Below are 20,995 nucleotides of genomic sequence, written 5' to 3'. Positions count from 1 at the left end.
CTAGTTAAATAAAGGTAAAATATATATTTTTTAAATAAATATAGTTCACAACTTATGGGTCAAATGTAGTGCACTAGAAAGGAAATAGGTTGCCATTTGTGGTGCAAGCCCGAGTCAATGGTCTACTACTCTACAGCTCAGATCAATACAGTCACTTGACAGAGTGGCACCTTGTATATGAACTCAATGGAACAGGAATATGACTCTATATCTAAATGAAATAGGGCCATGGACTGTATCCAATCGAAGCCAGTTAGCATGACTGAGTGTCGAAGATAGTACAACCCTACAGCATAGAAACGTTTCACACCGCTGCAATCAATAATCTGTTACCGGTTGGTTTAGACTGTACTGGTCTGGTCTCTGTCAATGACAAATCACAAGCCTTCAGGCAAAGGTCTTTGTCTCCCTCTAGTGGTGGCTGCTGGTAGTACACACCAGCGCAGACCTTTTAGTATGCATGTAACACCCTCCTCTCTCCTCCCCATCCTGCAGCATGTCTGGTCTGGTTCTGCTGTTCCTGTAACACCCTCCTCTCTCCTCCCCATCCTGCAGCATGTCTGGTTCTGGTTCTGCTGTTCCTGTAACACCCTCCTCTCTCCTCCCCATCCTACAGCATGTCTGGTCTGGTTCTGCTGTTCCTGTAACACCCTCCTCTCTCCTCCCCATCCTGCAGCATGTCTGGTTCTGGTTCTGCTGTTCCTGTAACACCCTCCTCTCTCCTCTCCATCCTACAGCATGTCTGGTCTGGTTCTGCTGTTCCTGTAACACCCTCGTCTCTCCTCTCCATCCTACAGCATGTCTGGTTCTGGTTCTGCTGTTCCTGTAACACCCTCCTCTCTCCTCTCCATCCTACAGCATGTCTGGTCTGGTTCTGCTGTTCCTGTAACACCCTCGTCTCTCCTCTCCATCCTGCAGCATGTCTGGTTCTGGTTCTGCTGTTCCTGTAACACCCTCCTCTCTCCTCTCCATCCTACAGCATGTCTGGTCTGGTTCTGCTGTTCCTGTAACACCCTCGTCTCTCCTCTCCATCCTGCAGCATGTCTGGTCTGGGCTGCAGTTTGAATAGCTTCACCACACATCCTCACTTCCTGTCTCTCTTCCTCCCTGCCTGGGAGTCGACACTAATCTACTGTGAAACAGGGAAATGACTTGTGGGCCAAACTGCTGTAAATCCTCCTGCAGAGAGCAGCATCAGCCCACGTCAAGACAGTATCAGCCCCCGTCAAGACAGCCTCAGCCCCCGTCAAGACAGCCTCAGCCCCCGTCAAGACAGCCTCAGCCCCCGTCAAGACAGCCTCAGCCCACGTCAAGACAGCCTCAGCCCACGTCAAGACAGCCTCAGCTCGTGTCAAGACAGCATCAGCCCACGTCAAGACAGCATCAGCTCGTGTCAAGACAGCATCAGCCCACGTCAAGACAGCCTTAGCTCGTGTCAAGACAGCCTCAGCCCACGTCAAGACAGCATCAGCCCACGTCAAGACAGCATCAGCCCACGTCAAGACAGCCTCAGCCCACGTCAAGACAGCATCAGCCCACGTCAAGACAGCCTCAGCCCACGTCAAGACAGCCTCAGCCCACGTCAAGACAGCATCAGCCCCCGTCAAGACAGCATCAGCCCCCGTCAAGACAGCCTCAGCCCACGTCAAGACAGCATAAGCCCACGTCAAGACAGCCTCAGCCCACGTCAAGACAGCATCAGCCCCCGTCAAGACAGCATCAGCCCCCGTCAAGACAGCATCAGCCCACGTCAAGACAGCCTCAGCCCACGTCAAGACAGCATCAGCCCCCGTCAAGACAGCCTCAGCCCACGTCAAGACAGCCTCAGCCCACGTCAAGACAGCCTCAGCCCACGTCAAGACAGCATCAGCCCCCGTCAAGACAGCATCAGCCCCCGTCAAGACAGCATCAGCCCGTGTCAAGACAGCATCAGCCCCCGTCAAGACAGCATCAGCCCGTGTCAAGACAGCATCAGCCCCCGTCAAGACAGCATCAGCCCCCGTCAAGACAGCATCAGCCCGTGTCAAGACAGCATCAGCCCCCGTCAAGACAGCATCAGCCCCCGTCAAGACAGCATCAGCCCGTGTCAAGATTTTATAACGTGACTGATTGAAGTATTTGAAGTTAAAGCATCACACAGAAGAATAGGGTGGCTGTAAAGGTCCTGAGTTAGGTGTAGACCTAGTTGGATCGGTTGGTTCAGTACAGAAACTTACGATGAACGACAGAAAATATCTGTATATTCGTCCTGCAACTGTAAATTCATTGAATTTATCCTCTTCGTTTGTTGTATTATAACAACGTGTCATTTTAGCTAAATGTATTATTATCGTCTCTTAAACAACCACTGCACAGGGTAATTCCATACTTTGAATCATGTAGCATTTGTGTTAAAAAAAGGTGACCTATTTTTCCCGTGTCCAAGGGCATTGAAATATTTGATATTGATTTATACACTTTGTTCTGTTGGAATTTAGAATTCCCAAATCAAAGCTTTTGATTAAACGATTAAACGATTAAAGTGTAATTTAACTATACTAGAAATGATTAAAGAGAAGGTTTGATTCCAGCAACTTCTCTAAGTAACCAACAGGTTCCTGGTGAAGAACATTAAGCTGGTGTCACGGCTCCTACCGTAGGTGGCTCCCCTTCCTGCTCGGGTGGCGCTCGGCAGGTCGTCGTCACCGGCCTACTAGCTGCCACTGATTCCCTTTTCCCCCGTTCCGTTTATTGTTTGCACCTGTTTTGTGTTGGGCTGATTAGCTAGGCTATTTTAGCCAGTAGGCCCGCCTGCTCTGTGTGCGGGAATGTTGATCTGTGTTTTGACTTGTGTACACGCTCATTGTGTTTAAGGTGCTAGTGCGTGGTTTGCGCCGATTATTTTCTGTCCCCTGTATTTGGGGCACTTTGGTTTTGTGTGCGCTCTGGATCGCTGTTGGGGTGGCTTGTGTTTCGCCGTTGTGTTCATTAAAAACACTACCCTTGTATTCTCTGCCTCCTGCGCCTGACTCCTCACCCACTACACCTTACAGCTAGACACCACAGATACAGGGCTGTTGTCTGTGTGCGTGTGCGAACGTGTGTGTGTGTGCCTGCATGCATGCGTGCGTTTGTGTGTGTGTGTATGTGTTTGTTTGTGTGTGTGTGTGTGGTGTGTTTGTTTGTGTGTGTGTGTGGTGTGTTTGTTTGTGTGCGTGGTGTATTTGTGTGTGTGTGTCTGTGTGCGTGGTGTGTTTGTGTGTGTGTGCGTGGTGTGTTTGTGCGGGTGTGTGTGCGTGTGCGTGGAGTGTGTGTGTGTGTGTGCGTGTGTGTGAAATATCTTTAACTCTCTTTAAGCTCTGTATTCCAGTACCTCAGAGATATCCTCCTAGTATACCAGGGTCTGAAGCATCAGGACCTGTCTGAAGGTAGACACAGGAAACATAGCCTGGGGCCTCAGAAGACTCAGCAGAGCAGGGGTGTCTCCCAAATGACCAGAAGTAGTAAACTATATAGGGAATAGAGTGCCGTTTGAGCCTCAGAACGGGAGAACAGTAATACCAGCAGTGGTGATGACGAGGGAGATGTACTGGAGGAATTATACAGTCAGAATAATGGTGTTGTTCACCAGGGTTGCTGGAGGAATTATACAGTCAGAATAATGGTGTTGTTCACCAGGGTTGCTGGAGGAATTATACAGTCAGAATAATGGTGTTGTTCACCAGGGTTGCTGGAGGAATTATACAGTCAGAATAATGGTGTTGTTCACCAGGGTTGCTGGAGGAATTATACAGTCAGAATAATGGTGTTGTTCACCAGGGTTGCTGGAGGGGAGTTATAGAGTCAGAATAATGGTGTTGTTCACCAGGGTTGCTGGAGGAATTATACAGTCAGAATAATGGTGTTGTTCACCAGGGTTGCTGGAGGAATTATACAGTCAGAATAATGGTGTTGTTCACCAGGGTTGCTGGAGGGGAGTTATACAGTCAGAATAATGGTGTTGTTCACCAGGGTTGCTGGAGGGGAGTTATACAGTCAGAATAATGGTGTTGTTCACCAGGGTTGCTGGAGGAATTATACAGTCAGAATAATGGTGTTGTTCACCAGAGTTGCTGGAGGAATTATACAGTCAGAATAATGGTGTTGTTCACCAGGGTTGCTGGACGGGGGTTGTACAGTCAGAATAACGGTGTTGTTCACCAGGGTTGCTGGAGGGGAGTTATACAGTCAGAATAATGGTGTTGTTCACCAGGGTTGCTGGAGGAGTTATACAGTCAGAATAATGGTGTTGTTCACCAGGGTTGCTGGAGGGGAGTTATACAGTCAGAATAATGGTGTTGTTCACCAGGGTTGCTGGAGGGGAGTTATACAGTCAGAATAGTGGTGTTGTTCACCAGGGTTGCTGGAAGAATTATACAGTCAGAATAATGGTGTTGTTCACCAGGGTTGCTGGAGGAATTATACAGTCAGAATAATGGTGTTGTTCACCAGGGTTGCTGGAGGGGAGTTATACAGTCAGAATAACGGTGTTGTTCACCAGGGTTGCTGGAGGGGAGTTATACAGTCAGAATAATGGTGTTGTTCACCAGGGTTGCTGGAGGGGAGTTATACAGTCAGAATAATGGTGTTGTTCACCAGGGTTGCTGGAGAGGTTATACAGTCAGAATAATGGTGTTGTTCACCAGGGTTGCTGGAGGAATTATACAGTCAGAATAATGGTGTTGTTCACCAGGGTTGCTGGAGGGATTATACAGTCAGAATAGTGGTGTTGTTCACCAGGGTTGCTGGAGGGGAGTTATACAGTCAGAATAATGGTGTTGTTCACCAGGGTTGCTGGAGGGGAGTTATACAGTCAGAATAATGGTGTTGTTCACCAGGGTTGCTGGAGGGGAGTTATACAGTCAGAATAATGGTGTTGTTCACCAGGGTTGCTGGAGGGGAGTTATAGAGTCAGAATAATGGTGTTGTTCACCAGGGTTGCTGGAGGGGAGTTATACAGTCAGAATAATGGTGTTGTTCACCAGGGTTGCTGGAGGGGAGTTATACAGTCAGAATAATGGTGTTGTTCACCAGGGTTGCTGGAGGAATTATACAGTCAGAATAGTGGTGTTGTTCACCAGGGTTGCTGGAGGGGAGTTATACAGTCAGAATAATGGTGTTGTTCACCAGGGTTGCTGGAGGGGAGTTATAGAGTCAGAATAGTGGTGTTGTTCACCAGGGTTGCTGGAGGGGAGTTATACAGTCAGAATAATGGTGTTGTTCACCAGGGTTGCTGGAGGGGAGTTATACAGTCAGAATAATGGTGTTGTTCACCAGGGTTGCTGGAGGGGAGTTATACAGTCAGAATAGTGGTGTTGTTCACCAGGGTTGCTGGAGGGGAGTTATACAGTCAGAATAATGGTGTTGTTCACCAGGGTTGCTGGAGAGGTTATACAGTCAGAATAATGGTGTTGTTCACCAGGGTTGCTGGAGGAATTATACAGTCAGAATAATGGTGTTGTTCACCAGGGTTGCTGGAGGAATTATACAGTCAGAATAGTGGTGTTGTTCACCAGGGTTGCTGGAGGGGAGTTATACAGTCAGAATAATGGTGTTGTTCACCAGGGTTGCTGGAGGGGAGTTATACAGTCAGAATAATGGTGTTGTTCACCAGGGTTGCTGGAGGGGAGTTATACAGTCAGAATAATGGTGTTGTTCACCAGGGTTGCTGGAGGGGAGTTATAGAGTCAGAATAATGGTGTTGTTCACCAGGGTTGCTGGAGGGGAGTTATACAGTCAGAATAATGGTGTTGTTCACCAGGGTTGCTGGAGGGGAGTTATACAGTCAGAATAATGGTGTTGTTCACCAGGGTTGCTGGAGGAATTATACAGTCAGAATAGTGGTGTTGTTCACCAGGGTTGCTGGAGGGGAGTTATACAGTCAGAATAATGGTGTTGTTCACCAGGGTTGCTGGAGGGGAGTTATAGAGTCAGAATAGTGGTGTTGTTCACCAGGGTTGCTGGAGGGGAGTTATACAGTCAGAATAATGGTGTTGTTCACCAGGGTTGCTGGAGGGGAGTTATACAGTCAGAATAATGGTGTTGTTCACCAGGGTTGCTGGAGGGGAGTTATACAGTCAGAATAGTGGTGTTGTTCACCAGGGTTGCTGGAGGGGAGTTATACAGTCAGAATAATGGTGTTGTTCACCAGGGTTGCTGGAGGGGAGTTATACAGTCAGAATAATGGTGTTGTTCACCAGGGTTGCTGGAGGAATTATACAGTCAGAATAATGGTGTTGTTCACCAGGGTTGCTGGAGGGGAGTTATACAGTCAGAATAATGGTGTTGTTCACCAGGGTTGCTGGAGGGGAGTTATACAGTCAGAATAATGGTGTTGTTCACTAGGGTTGCTGGAGGAATTATACAGTCAGAATAATGGTGTTGTTCACCAGGGTTGCTGGAGGGGAGTTATACAGTCAGAATAACGGTGTTGTTCACCAGGGTTGCTGGAGGGGAGTTATACAGTCAGAATAATGGTGTTGTTCACCAGGGTTGCTGGAGGGGAGTTATACAGTCAGAATAATGGTGTTGTTCACCAGGGTTGCTGGAGGGGAGTTATACAGTCAGAATAATGGTGTTGTTCACCAGGGTTGCTGGAGGGGAGTTATACAGTCAGAATAATTGTGTTGTTCACTAGGGTTGCTGGAGGAATTATACAGTCAGAATAATGGTGTTGTTCACCAGGGTTGCTGGAGGGGAGTTATACAGTCAGAATAACGGTGTTGTTCACCAGGGTTGGGTTCACTTTCCTTTCAAATCCAGTCAATTCAGGAAGTACACTGAAATTCGAATTCTTTTAATGGGGAACATATGTAATTGGAATTGGAGTTTGAGTAGATTCTAACAGAGAGAATGACACCACTATGCAACTTAAGTTTTTCTCACAGTTATGATTTTGGGATATTTTGGTGAACACCAGGGTTGGGGTCAATTCTATTTCAATTCCAGTCAATTCAGAAAATAATAAAGAAAATATGGATAAATTGTGACATGTTTCTCATGAAGGACATGTAGAACATGTGTAATACACAGGAACATGACATAGTAATGTCTTACTCCAGACTCGTGGTTTGTTTGCTTTGAGTGGTGTAGCAACTTTCTGTGTAATGTTTCAGTTTCACCACCAGAGGGCAGCTGTGACTAAGGAAGTAATTTCCCCTTCATCGCTACATTCACTAACAACCAATATTCCCCTCTAATTCTTTTTGGGGCACTGAACAAATTTCATATCCGCTGACCACAAACTTGAACGTTGTGAAAATTCTGTGCAACTTCCAGCGAGCGTTTACTGTGAACACTGAGGCTGTACCCGCTTTAAATTACAGTTTTAACAGTGGTCAAGTAGGCTACTGTGGCTATTTGATCATAATGTAGGCCTACCAGAGTAGCCTACCATCAAAAACAATGGAGAAAATGCCTCCCATAACATTTTAACATGTAAATAGCTGTTCTATCATTCAGACTACAGTAGCAGCCAATGTGTGGTGTTCAATGTAGGCCTACATTCCATGAGACTTTTGAAAAAAAACATGCAGAGCCTGACATTAACCTGATTATCCACTTGTCCTTCAGATAAGGAGGTGACTGAAAAATGTTGTTGTGTTGTTTGATGCAAGAAACCACTTCACAAAAATTAAATGCATTATTAGTCCCATACCATTAGTAGAGAGAATCAGACAAATTATGCTACCCCTCTGACTATTGGCTACTTAGCTTATTCAAGCTTGCACTAAAAATATAACACTGCCCCTTTAAGACAAAAAAAAGGCTCTTTACTTTACTTTCTTTTCAAAGATGTCCAGAAATGTACACGTTTGGCGCTCTTGTAGGAAGCAACCACTCCCCCACTGCTGACTACAAATGATTTATAACTGAGCTAATAACTCACTACGTAGCAAAGGATATGAACAAAATGTTCCCACGTGGCTACATGCAGCTCTCGCTTTGATCTGGAAACAAGGGCATCTACCCACAACCGCTCATGCTGTAAACACAGTCCAGTTCAAAGTGAATGGCACAGATCCATATATGGCAATGGTATATTTGCATATAGGCTTACTGCAGCACTGATTGGTTATACCGCACTGGTCCGGTCTGGGGTAGAGTATGAGCTGAGTCGTGAGCAATATAATCTTACTCTGACGCGTTCTGCCTACGATAACATTTCTTGCATAGTTCGTTTTGTTTCGGTATGTTGCATTGAAATTGGCTAATATCGCATTGATTCGATCACAATTGCCACAGTAAAGGGAAACTGTCGATAGTGTTAAACAGGGAAAACTCTAGAAAGTTGGATGAAGTTCAATCTCATGCTTGTCTCTGTGCGCTGTGCACGGCAGTCCTGGAGCTGAAGCTTAGAGGGGAACATTGCTAACTGCTGCACATAAAACCCTTGTAACGAGGGTAGTTTAATTGGCTTGTGTTACACACTGACTCCCATAGCAGCCATAGTAATCCTGATACAGGTAACTGCCTAAATAATGGAAACTCTGGAGGAAATTAAGGATACAAAAAAAACAGGTGCTTCCACACAGGTGTGGGCGCTAATTAAGCAATTAACATCTCATCATACCAGACACTAGTAGAATCTATGCCAAGGTGCATTGAAGCTGTTCTGGCTGGTGGTGGCCTAACGCCCTATTATGACGCGTTATGTTGGTGTTTCCTTTATTTGGGCAGTTACCTGTTTATACGCTAACTATAAAAAAAATCTGCACCATGGACAGCGCCTGTTGTCATTGTCCGTTCGGAACCACCTGCGAGTCTTTTATATAACGTTCAGGACCCTTGACAGCCCCACCTGGACTTGTTTTCTGTTCCAACACCACCTGAAACCATAGGACCTACAGTCTACTGTATATTTCAGCACCGTGAACAGCCCCGCCTGGGATCCCATACTAACTTTCAGAAACATGGGCAGTGTGAAAAGTATAATCGGTTCTGCACCACCTACGAATCAATAATAAACATTTTAAGAAACCGACCTGCGAGCCGAGAGTAAGTAGCATATATCTTGCAGTACCATGGCCTGCGCTGGTTAAACGAGCAGATAGAAACACCTAATGGAAGGCTACATTACATTACTTCACTGGTCCAATAGTTTGAAAGTCACACCTGGGGAACTGTCTGAAAAGCTTTTCTATTTTTTTCCTAAATGTCACAGTAATCAATAAGGCACTTCTGTTGGATGGCCTGATGTCATCAACACGCCTCTCTTCCTGACCAAGGGGGAATGGATGGGGGCAAAGAGGAGTTTCCACTCATTCTCTCTTCTCGGCTCTCTCCGTTTCACGTGCAGAACAAATGAAACAAACGACTTAACGTTATAATCCGTTAGTTCCCCATTTTCAGTTAGAGAACATTTTCAGTTAGAGAACATTTTCAGTTAGAGAACATTTTCAGTTGGAGAACATTTTCAGTTAGAGAATATTTTCAGTTAGAGAACATTTTCAGTTAGTTCCCCATTTTCAGTTCGAGAACATTTTCAGTTAGAGAACATTTTCAGTTAACATTTACATTTAAGTCATTTAGCAGACGCTCTTATCCAGAGCGACTTACAAATTGGTGCATTCACCTTATGATATCCAGTGGAACAACCACTTTACAATAGTGCATCTAAATCTTTTCAGTTAGAGAACATTTTCAGTTGGAGAACATTTTCAGTTAGAGAACATTGTCAGTTAGAGAACATTTTCAGTTAGTTCCCCATTTTCAGTTAGTTCCCCATTTTCAGTTAGAGAACATTTTCAGTTAGAGAACATTTTCAGTTAGAGAACATTTTCAGTTAAAGAACATTTTCAGCTAGAGAACATTTTCAGTTAGAGAACATTTTCAGTTAGTTCCCCATTTTCAGTTAAAGAACATTTTCAGTTAGAGAACATTTTCAGTCAGAGAACATTTTCAGTCAGAGAACATTTTCAGTTAGAGAACATTTTCAGTCAGAGAACATTTTCAGTCGGAGAACATTTTCAGTCAGAGAACATTTTCAGTTAGAGAACATTTTCAGTTAGTTCCCCATTTTCCGTTAGAGAACATTTTCAGTCAGAGAACATTTTCAGTCAGAGAACATTTTCAGTTAGTTCCCCATTTTCAGTCAGAGAACATTTTCAGTTAGAGAACATTTTCAGTTAGAGAACATTTTCAGTTAGAGAATATTTTCAGTTAGAGAACATTTTCAGTTAGAGAACATTTTCAGTTAGAGAACATTTTCAGTTAAGAGAACATTTTCAGTTAGAGAACATTTTCAGTCAGAGAACATTTTCAGTTAGTTCCCCATTTTCAGTTAGTTCCCCATTTTCAGTTAAAGAACATTTTCAGTCAGAGAACATTTTCAGTCAGAGAACATTTTCAGTTAGAGAACATTTTCAGTTAGTTCCCCATTTTCAGTCAGAGAACATTTTCAGTTAGAGAACATTTTCAGTTAGAGAATATTTTCAGTTAGAGAACATTTTCAGTTAGAGAAAATTTTCAGTTAGAGAACATTTTCAGTTAGAGAACATTTTCAGTTAGTTCCCCATTTTCAGTTAAGAGAACATTTTCAGTTAGAGAACATTTTCAGTTAAAGAATATTTTCAGTTAGAGAACATTTTCAGTTAGAGAACATGTTCAGTTAGAGAACATTTTCAGTTAAGAGAACATTTTCAGTTAGAGAACATTTTCAGTTAAGAGAACATTTTCAGTTAGAGAACATTTTCAGTCAGAGAACATTTTCAGTTAGTTCCCCATTTTCAGTTAGTTCCCCATTTTCAGTTAGAGAACATTTTCAGTTAGAGAACATTTTCAGTTAGAGAACATTTTCAGTTAAAGAACATTTTCAGCTAGAGAACATTTTCAGTTAGAGAACATTTTCAGTTAGAGAACATTTTCAGTTAGAGAACATTTTCAGTCAGAGAACATTTTCAGTTAGTTCCCCATTTTCAGTTAAAGAACATTTTCAGTTAGAGAACATTTTCAGTCAGAGAACATTTTCAGTTAGTTCCCCATTTTCAGTTAAAGAACATTTTCAGTTAGAGAACATTTTCAGTCAGAGAACATTTTCAGTCAGAGAACATTTTCAGTTAGAGAACATTTTCAGTCAGAGAACATTTTCAGTCGGAGAACATTTTCAGTCAGTGAACATTTTCAGTTAGAGAACATTTTCAGTTAGTTCCCCATTTTCCGTTAGAGAACATTTTCAGTCAGAGAACATTTTCAGTCAGAGAACATTTTCAGTTAGTTCCCCATTTTCAGTCAGAGAACATTTTCAGTTAGAGAACATTTTCAGTTAGAGAACATTTTCAGTTAGAGAATATTTTCAGTTAGAGAACATTTTCAGTTAGAGAACATTTTCAGTTAGAGAACATTTTCAGTTAGAGAACATTTTCAGTTAAGAGAACATTTTCAGTTAGAGAGCATTTTCAGTCAGATAACATTTTCAGTCAGAGAACATTTTCAGTTAGAGAACATTTTCAGTTAGTTCCCCATTTTCAGTTAGAGAACATTTTCAGTTAGAGAACATTTTCAGTTAGTTCCCCATTTTCAGTTAAGAGAACATTTTCAGTTAGAGAACATTTTCAGTTAGTTCCCCATTTTCAGTTAGTTCCCCATTTTCAGTTAAAGAACATTTTCAGTCAGAGAACATTTTCAGTCAGAGAACATTTTCAGTTAGAGAACATTTTCAGTTAGTTCCCCATTTTCAGTCAGAGAACATTTTCAGTTAGAGAACATTTTCAGTTAGAGAATATTTTCAGTTAGAGAACATTTTCAGTTAGAGAACATTTTCAGTTAGAGAACATTTTCAGTTAGAGAACATTTTCAGTTAGTTCCCCATTTTCAGTTAAGAGAACATTTTCAGTTAGAGAACATTTTCAGTTAGAGAACATTTTCAGTTAAGAGAACATTTTCAGTTAGAGAACATTTTCAGTTAAGAGAACATTTTCAGTTAGAGAACATTTTCAGTCAGAGAACATTTTCAGTTAGTTCCCCATTTTCAGTTAGTTCCCCATTTTCAGTTAGAGAACATTTTCAGTTAGAGAACATTTTCAGTTAAAGAACATTTTCAGCTAGAGAACATTTTCAGTTAGAGAACATTTTCAGTTAGAGAACATTTTCAGTTAGAGAACATTTTCAGTCAGAGAACATTTTCAGTTAGTTCCCCATTTTCAGTTAAAGAACATTTTCAGTTAGAGAACATTTTCAGTCAGAGAACATTTTCAGTTAGTTCCCCATTTTCAGTTAAAGAACATTTTCAGTTAGAGAACATTTTCAGTCAGAGAACATTTTCAGTCAGAGAACATTTTCAGTTAGAGAACATTTTCAGTCAGAGAACATTTTCAGTCGGAGAACATTTTCAGTCAGTGAACATTTTCAGTTAGAGAACATTTTCAGTTAGTTCCCCATTTTCCGTTAGAGAACATTTTCAGTCAGAGAACATTTTCAGTTAGTTCCCCATTTTCAGTCAGAGAACATTTTCAGTTAGAGAACATTTTCAGTTAGTTCCCCATTTTCAGTCAGAGAACATTTTCAGTTAGAGAACATTTTCAGTTAGAGAATATTTTCAGTTAGAGAACATTTTCAGTTAGAGAACATTTTCAGTTAGAGAACATTTTCAGTTAAGAGAACATTTTCAGTTAGAGAACATTTTCAGTTAAGAGAACATTTTCAGTTAGAGAACATTTTCAGTCAGAGAACATTTTCAGTTAGTTCCCCATTTTCAGTTAGTTCCCCATTTTCAGTTAAAGAACATTTTCAGTCAGAGAACATTTTCAGTCAGAGAACATTTTCAGTTAGAGAGCATTTTCAGTCAGAGAACATTTTCAGTCAGAGAACATTTTCAGTTAGAGAACATTTTCAGTTAGTTCCCCATTTTCAGTCAGAGAACATTTTCAGTTAGAGAACATTTTCAGTTAGAGAATATTTTCAGTTAGAGAACATTTTCAGTTAGAGAACATTTTCAGTTAGAGAACATTTTCAGTCAGAGAACATTTTCAGTTAAGAGAAAATTTTCAGTTAAGAGAACATTTTCAGTTAGAGAACATTTTCAGTTAAGAGAACATTTTCAGTTAAGAGAACATTTTCAGTTAAAGAACATTTTCAGTTAGAGAACATTTTCAGTTAGAGAACATTTTCAGTTAGTTCCCCATTTTCAGTTAAGAGAACATTTTCAGTTAGAGAACATTTTCAGTTAAAGAATATTTTCAGTTAGAGAATATTTTCGGTTAGAGAATATTTTCAGTTAGAGAACATTTTTAGTTAGAGAACATTTTCAGTTAGAGAACATTTTCAGTTGCATTGATAATAATCGTATAATTGGCAGGCCTGCTGATACTACTATTACTAAGTGTCTGTCTGAACAACATTATACTCTGCTGAATGAAAATAATAACAAATTATGTTATTACGGTTTTCTATTTTAAAGGGGGTAAAGACTATGTTGTTGATAGTGATGATGATGATAGTGATGATGATGATGTCGTGCTGTTGATATGATCAATGAAAAAGAGGCTACATGACCGGCCGCTTCCTATTGGTCGGACAGACAGACAATCCCGAGGAAGGCCCACCTACCAAGCGATCAGTCCCTGACAGCAGCTCCCATTCCAAGCGATATTTCAATCAGCTGGGCAATAGAAACAAGTCATCTTTGTAACAACAAAAAGGTAAGATGATTTCATGATGTTTGTTGTGATATTTGTGTCTGGCGTCGCGAGAAAGAAAAAACATGTAGGAGTTTGTATGGAGAAAAAAATATCGACATTATAACGGTACGTTGTTATAGGAGGGAGGGGGGAATCATTCAAGGCTACACATATTATAGTTTATTATGTAACTGATCCGTGTCAATTATAGATAATCAACGCGTTGAATTAAATCAGTGTCAAATGGAAACCTGGTGAAAGGTCGAAAGAGCAATTGTTGCATTTGATGAGAAAATTGAGGAGACATAATTTCCTGAATGGGCGTTCTCTACAAGGTACAGTAGCCTGATAATTATTATTATATTTAAACATCGAAATTATTGATTAAATCGTGTATTTGATTTAAAAAATATATATATATAAATATTTGTTTTCTGTCATATTCTACCCTGTAGACATATAGGTATTTATTGAGAAAATACATATTGTCCTTGGTGCCCGTGATGAGCATCACGGTGTTTTATCCCTCCCCTTCCCCCACATATAATAGTAGGGCTGGGTAATATTACAGGTAATGGTTAAATAGGTACATCAGATAGGCGCTATTTCACATTCAACTTCCTGACTGGTCCTCGGCTCGCACGGACATTAAGACTAAAATTACAAATAATAATTAATGACCGCGAGCAAATATAAACATTTCATATAAAAACAATCCCCCCCCCCTCTCTCTCTCTCCTGATATTTCATGACATTTGGAGAAAGGGAAGGGAGGACGTGGGAATAATAATAATAAGGTAGGTTTACTATAATGACTGGTGTATGGCAGAGGATCGGCTATCGAGGCCAACTGTGACCAGGGAGGAGAGGCTTCCTGTAATCCTCTCATTCTTCCGTCATCACTACCAAAGAAAGCCTAGACACAAAGTGACAGCTATGGTCTTAGAAGGAAGAAAAAGGGGGGAAAAAGTGAAAGATATGGTCTTAGAAGGAAGAAAAAGGGAAACAGTGACAGCTAGTTACATGCGTTAAAGCTATCAACATCTCGTTATCTGCCAATCAATCAACTACAGTCCGTAACCGAGAAATACCGAATAAAACTCCTTCAGAATAGAGAATTAAAACGCGCTTTTTCAGCACCATGGACAGTTGTTATTTTAATCGGTATGTCTATCCATTCATGGTCCATCTCTCTCCAGAGCAATCAATCCGTCATTCATTACCGTGTAACGAGCACCACAGAACTGTATATATATAATAACGCATAGTAAACTACTGAGTAATGGGATCCCATTCCCTTCTCTCCAGATCTCCAGGACCCTACCGAATACAAAATAATTCATCATAACATAATTAAAACGCTCCGTTTCAGGACTTTCGATGTATCTATCCGTTAGTATATAACTAGTACCGGGCCGACCACATGACTACGGTATAGGACTATAAGCCGGTACAAATAGACTATGATGGAAAGTGATTGATTGGTTCTTTGCATCTCTCCAGAGCTCCAGGACCAGGGTCGACATGGACGTGTTCATGAAAGGGTTGTCCAAAGCTAAAGACGGCATGGCTATCGCCGCGGAGAAGACTAAGGAAGGAGCCGCGCTGGCGGCGGAGAAGACTAAAGAAGGCGCCATGTTTATCGGTAAGACCGGACCTTTAGAACCGTAAACCGAAATCCTCTCTGAGTTGGATAATCCGGGCACCGTGTGACGTTCACGGCTTCAATTTAACGCGTGCACATCACGAGTGCCTGCCGAGCGAGCGCGTTATTACGCACAGGCAGAAATTGCTTGACGGCTGCATCGACCAATAAGAGTTGAGAACGCTGACATTTAGAACGCCTCGTTTAAGCGACGCTATAGGTCCAGAGACAATGTACTTTTCCTTGATTGGTTGGAATAGGGGTGGGTCTTTTCGTCATCCTTTTTAATAGGATGTTATGGCTTCCCTTTGAAGTCTGTAGTAGTGAAAGCATAATTGATCCCTCACTGCCTATATTGCTTTTTGTGCTATGAATTCATTCTGTAGGTTACTATGGATTCATTCTGTAGGTTACTATGGGTTCATTCTGTAGGTTACTATGGATTCATTCTGTAGGTTACTATGGATTCATTCTGTAGGTTACTATGGGTTCATTCTGTAGGTTACTATGGATTCATTCTGTAGGTTACTATGAATTCATTCTATAGTTTACTATGGGTTCATTCTGTAGGTTACTATGGATTCATTCTGTAGGTTACTATGGTTTCATTCTGTAGGTTACTATGGGTTCATTCTGTAGGTTACTATGGGTTCATTCTGTAGGTTACTATGGATTCATTCTGTAGGTTACTATGGGTTCATTCTGTAGGTTACTATGAATTCATTCTGTAGGTTACTATGGATTCATTCTGTAGGTTGCTATGGATTCATTCTGTAGGTTGCTATGGATTCATTCTGTAGGTTACTATGAATTCATTCTATAGGTTACTATGGGTTCATTCTGTAGGTTACTATGAATTCATTCTGTAGGTTACTATGGATTCATTCTGTAGGTTGCTATGGATTCATTCTGTAGGTTGCTATGGATTCATTCTGTAGGTTACTATGGATTCATTCTGTAGGTTACTATGGATTCATTCTGTAGGTTACTATGGGTTCATTCTATAGGTTACTATGGATTCATTCTGTAGGTTACTATGGGTTCATTCTGTAGGTTACTATGGATTCATTCTGTAGGTTACTATGGTTTCATTCTGTAGGTTACTATGGTTTCATTCTGTAGGTTACTATGGTTTCATTCTGTAGGTTACTATGGGTTCATTCTGTAGGTAACTATGGATTCATTCTATAGGTTACTATGGATTCATTCTGTAGGTTACTATGGATTCATTCTGTAGGTTACTATGGATTCATTCTGTAGGTTACTATGGGTTTATTATGTAGGCTATCATGGGTTCAATATGTAGGCTAATTGGGGTTCATTCTGTGGGCTACTGTGGATTGTGCACTATAAATGTATGGAAGGAGGAGGTTGGCAGTGGCTGTCTACGTTATATGCGGGGCATTATGATATGGACATAATGTACAGGGAAAATATGCACATTGACCAATGACCAAGATGTTCTCACTGATATATTTAATAACGAAAGCACTGACATTGTATTTCACCAGGGGATTCAGATGTTGTAAATGACAGTGAATGGTTTGCTGAGATGTGTGTCTGACTGAACATGAATAATATATCGTCCCAGCTGAGGAAGTCATTGTGACTATGGCCATATACACTCTTAGAAAAAGCGGTTCTAAGCAGAACTATACAGGGTTCTTTGGTTTGTCCCCGTAGGCCAACCCTTTTTGATGCTGGATAGAACACTTTACACAGGGTTCTATCTAAAACCCTCTATGTAGGGTTCTTCAAAGAACCCCCTATATATATGGTTCTGCCTAGAACCCTCTATGAAGGGTTCTACCAAGAACCATTTTATCTTTTGGAGGGTTCTGCCTAGGTCCCTCTATGAAGGGTTCTACCAATAACCATTTTATCTTTGGAGGGTTCTTCCTAGAACCGTCTATGAAGGGTTCTACCAAGAACCATTTTATCTTTGGAGAGTTCTTCCTAAAACCGTCTATGAATGGTTCCACCGGGCTTACTAGTATTGAACATTTAATTATTTATGACAATACATTACATACATATCTATATACACCATCTATATACAATACATTACATACATATCTATATACACCATCTATATACAATACATTACATACATATCTATATACACCATCTATATACAATACATTACATACATATCTATATACACCATCTATATACAATACATTACATACATATCTATATACACCATCTATATACAATACATTACATACATATCTATATACACCATCTATATACAATACATTACATACATATCTATATACACCATCTATATACAATACATTACATACATATCTATATACACCATCCATATACACACACCATCTATAGACAATACATTACATACATCATAAGGCCTTTCTTTGAGGGACTAGTTATACACTAGCACGGGGGTATTAGGAAACTCCTGGTTTACAGGCCACACCTGCAAGTCACATTATGATTTTGGGCTCCTGAGTGACGCAGCGGTTTAAGGCACTGCATCTCAGTGCTAGAGACTACACTACAGACACCCTGGTTTGATTCCAGGCTGTATCATAACCGGCCGTGATTAGGAGTCCCATAGGGCGGCTCACAATTGACCCAGCATCGTCCAGGTTTGGTCGGTGTAGGCCGTCATTGTAAATAACTCACTTGCCTAGTTAAATAAAGGTTACATTTGAACAAAAATATTTTAATCATGCTGGATTGCAAAGTGATGCGTTATACTTATTGGAATCCAGCCAGAGTTAGGATATCCAATAAGTGGAATTGTTAACGACCCGTAACCTGCATTCAGAATGACTGCCAGGGCAGGGAAGATTGAATACTGAGACTACCTCATTTATCTTAACTGAAACAGTAACGTTTGCAATAAACCCAATTACTAACAGATTCATTTAGAAAACTGTATGTTATCTATCTATGTGTAGCACAACATTATCCAACCAATCAATGGACATGCAAAAACACAGATATTACAGTAAAACAAACAATTCTGAAAATATCCCTGCAATAGAGCATGCTGGGAAATATTATAGATGGCTCTATGGTAGAATCCTTCCTGCCTTCCAAAGAACCGTCAAAGAACCCTTTCTTCCAAAAAAATGGTTCTTATGATGTTAAAGGTTCTAGGTGGAACCCTTTGCCTTACAAAGAACCCTTGTCTTCCAAAAGGGTTATTCTGATCAAAACGGTTCTTGGTAGAACCTTCAGCAAAGAACCCTTTTGGAACCCTTTTTTCTGAGTGTAGAAAGTCTAAACTTCCATTGGATTTCTTCACATGTTATTGTGTTACAAAGTGGGATTAAAATGGTTTTAATTGTAATTTTTTTGTCAACGATCTACACAAAATACTCTGTAAGGTCTAAATGGAAGAAAAATGCTAATATTTTTTAAAGATTAATGAAAAATAAAACAGTAATATATCTTGATTAGATAAGTTCTCACCTCCCTGAGTCAATACATGATAGAATCACCTTTGGCAGCGATTACAGCTGTGAGTGTTCTTGGGTAAGTCTCACAAGAGCTTTGCACACCTGTATTGTGCAATATTTGCACACTATTCTTAAAAAATAAATCTTCAAACTCTTTCAAGGTGTTGGGGATCATGACTAGACATCAATGTTCAAGTCTTGTCATAGATTTTTGTTCAGATTTAAATCAAAACTGTTATTTGGCCACTAAGGAACATTCACTGTCTTCTTGGTAAGCAACTCCAGTGTTGATATGGCTTTGTGTTGTAGGTTATGGTCCTGACGAAAGGTGAATTCCTCTCCCAGTATCTGGTGTAAAGCAAACTGAAGCAGGTTTTCTTCTAGGATTTTGCCTGTGCTTAGCGCCATCCTGTTTCTTTTCATCCTGAAAAACTCCCCAGTCTTTGCCAATGTCAAGCATACCCATACCATGATGCAGCCACCACCATGCTTGAAAATAAGGAGGCAGTTACTCAAGTGATGTGTTGTGTTGTGTTGGATTTGGCCCAAACATAAGGCTTTGCATTTAGGCCAAGAAGTATATATCTTTGCCGTGTTTTTTGCAGAATTACTTTAGTGCCTTGTTGCATACTTTCGCTATTCTTTTCACTCTGTCATTTAGGTCATTGTTGACCTCATCAATCTACACACAATACCCGATAATGACAAAGCAAAAACAGGTTTTTCAAAATGTTTGCAAATGTATAAAAAAAATTAAACTGAATTATCACATTTACACAAGTATTCAGACCCTGTACTCAGTACTTTGTTGAAGCACCTTTGGCAGTGATTACAGCCTTGAGTCTTCTTGGCCCACCTGTATTTGTGGAGTTTCTCCCATTGCGCTCTGCAGATCCTCTCAAGCTCTGTCAGGTTGGATGGGAAGCGTTTTCAGGTCTCTCCAGAGATGTTCAATCGGGTTCAAGTCCGGGCTCTGGATGGGCCACTCAAGGACATTCAGAAACTTGTCCCAAAGCCATTCCTGCATTGTCTTGGCTGTGTTCTTAGGGTCGTTGTCCTGTTGGAAGGTGAACCTTTGCCCCAGTCTGAGGTCCTGAAAGCTCTGGAGCAGGTTTTCATTAAGGTTCTCTCTGTACTTTGCTCCGTTCATCTTTGCCTCGATCCTGACTAGTGTAAAAAACATCCCCACAGCATGATGCTGCCACCACCATGCTTCACCGTAGGGATGGTGCCAGGTTTCCTCCAGTCGTGATGCTTGGCGTTCAGGCCAAAGAGTTTAATATTGATTTCATCAGACCAGAGAATCTTGTTTCTCATGGTCTGAGAGTCTTTAGGTGCCTTTTGGCAAACTCCAAGCGGGCTGTCATGTGCCTTTTAGTGAGGACTGGCTTCTGGCCACCCTACCATAAAGGCCTGATTGGTGGAATGCTGCTGAGAGGGTTGTCCTTCTGGAAGGTTCTCCCATCTCCACAGAGGAACTCTAGAGCTCTGTCAGAATGACTATCGGGTTCTCGGTCACCTCCCTGACCAAGGCCCTTCTCCCCTGATTGCTCAGATTGGCTGGGCGTCCAGCTCTAGGAAGAGTCTTGGTGGTTCAAAACTTCTTCCATTTAAGAATGACGGAGACCACTGTGTTCTTGGGGACCTTCAATGCTGCAGAAATGTTTTGGTACCAGATCTGTGCCTCGACACATTCCTGTCTCGGAGCTCTACGGACTATTCCTTCAAACTCATGGCTTGGTTTTTGCTCTGACACGCACTGTCAACTGTGGGACCTTATATAGACAGGTTTGTGCCTTCCTAAATCATGTCCAATCAATTGAATTTCCCACAGGTGGACTCCAATGAAGTTGTAGAAACATCTCAAGGATGATCAATGGAAACAGGATGCACCTGAGCTCAATTTCGAGTCTCATAGCAAAGGGTCTGAATATTTATGTAAATAAGGTATTTCTGTTTTTTATTTGTAATAAATTTGCAAACATTTCTAAAAACCTGTTTTCACTTTGTCATTATGTTGTAATGAGTGTAGATTTCTGAGATATTTATTTCATTTAATCCATTTTAGAATAAGGTTGTGGAAAAATAACAAAAATTTGGAAAAAGTCAAGTGGTCTGAATACTTTCCGAATGCACTGTAATACATCAGAAGGATGACTGGGTGGTTTTAATACATCATCCACTGCATAATTATTAACTTGACCACTCTTAAAGAGATATTCAATGTCTGGTTTGTTATTGTTACCCATCTACCAATCATTGCCTATCTTTTTGAGGCTTTTTGA

The 20,995-nt window shown here is 41.0% G+C and overlaps 1 protein-coding gene across 2 annotated transcripts in view; it reads left to right on the top strand.

The window, feature by feature from the left end:
- The first annotated feature begins 13,541 nt into the window (after window positions 1–13,541).
- Window positions 13,542–20,995, top strand: part of sncb (synuclein, beta) — a 30,595-nt gene continuing 23,141 nt past the window's right edge. For both annotated transcript variants that reach the window (XM_029720392.1, XM_029720391.1), the window contains exons 1-2: window positions 13,542–13,655; window positions 15,138–15,279. In XM_029720392.1, coding sequence (XP_029576252.1) covers window positions 15,159–15,279 — 121 coding nt within the window. In that variant the 5' untranslated portion in view covers window positions 13,542–13,655; window positions 15,138–15,158. The remainder of the gene's footprint in view (window positions 13,656–15,137; window positions 15,280–20,995) is intronic.

Source organism: Salmo trutta, chromosome 3, assembly GCF_901001165.1.
Source record: "Salmo trutta chromosome 3, fSalTru1.1, whole genome shotgun sequence".
Lineage (NCBI taxonomy): Eukaryota > Metazoa > Chordata > Actinopteri > Salmoniformes > Salmonidae > Salmo > Salmo trutta.
This window is presented reverse-complemented; position numbering and strand designations above follow the sequence as displayed.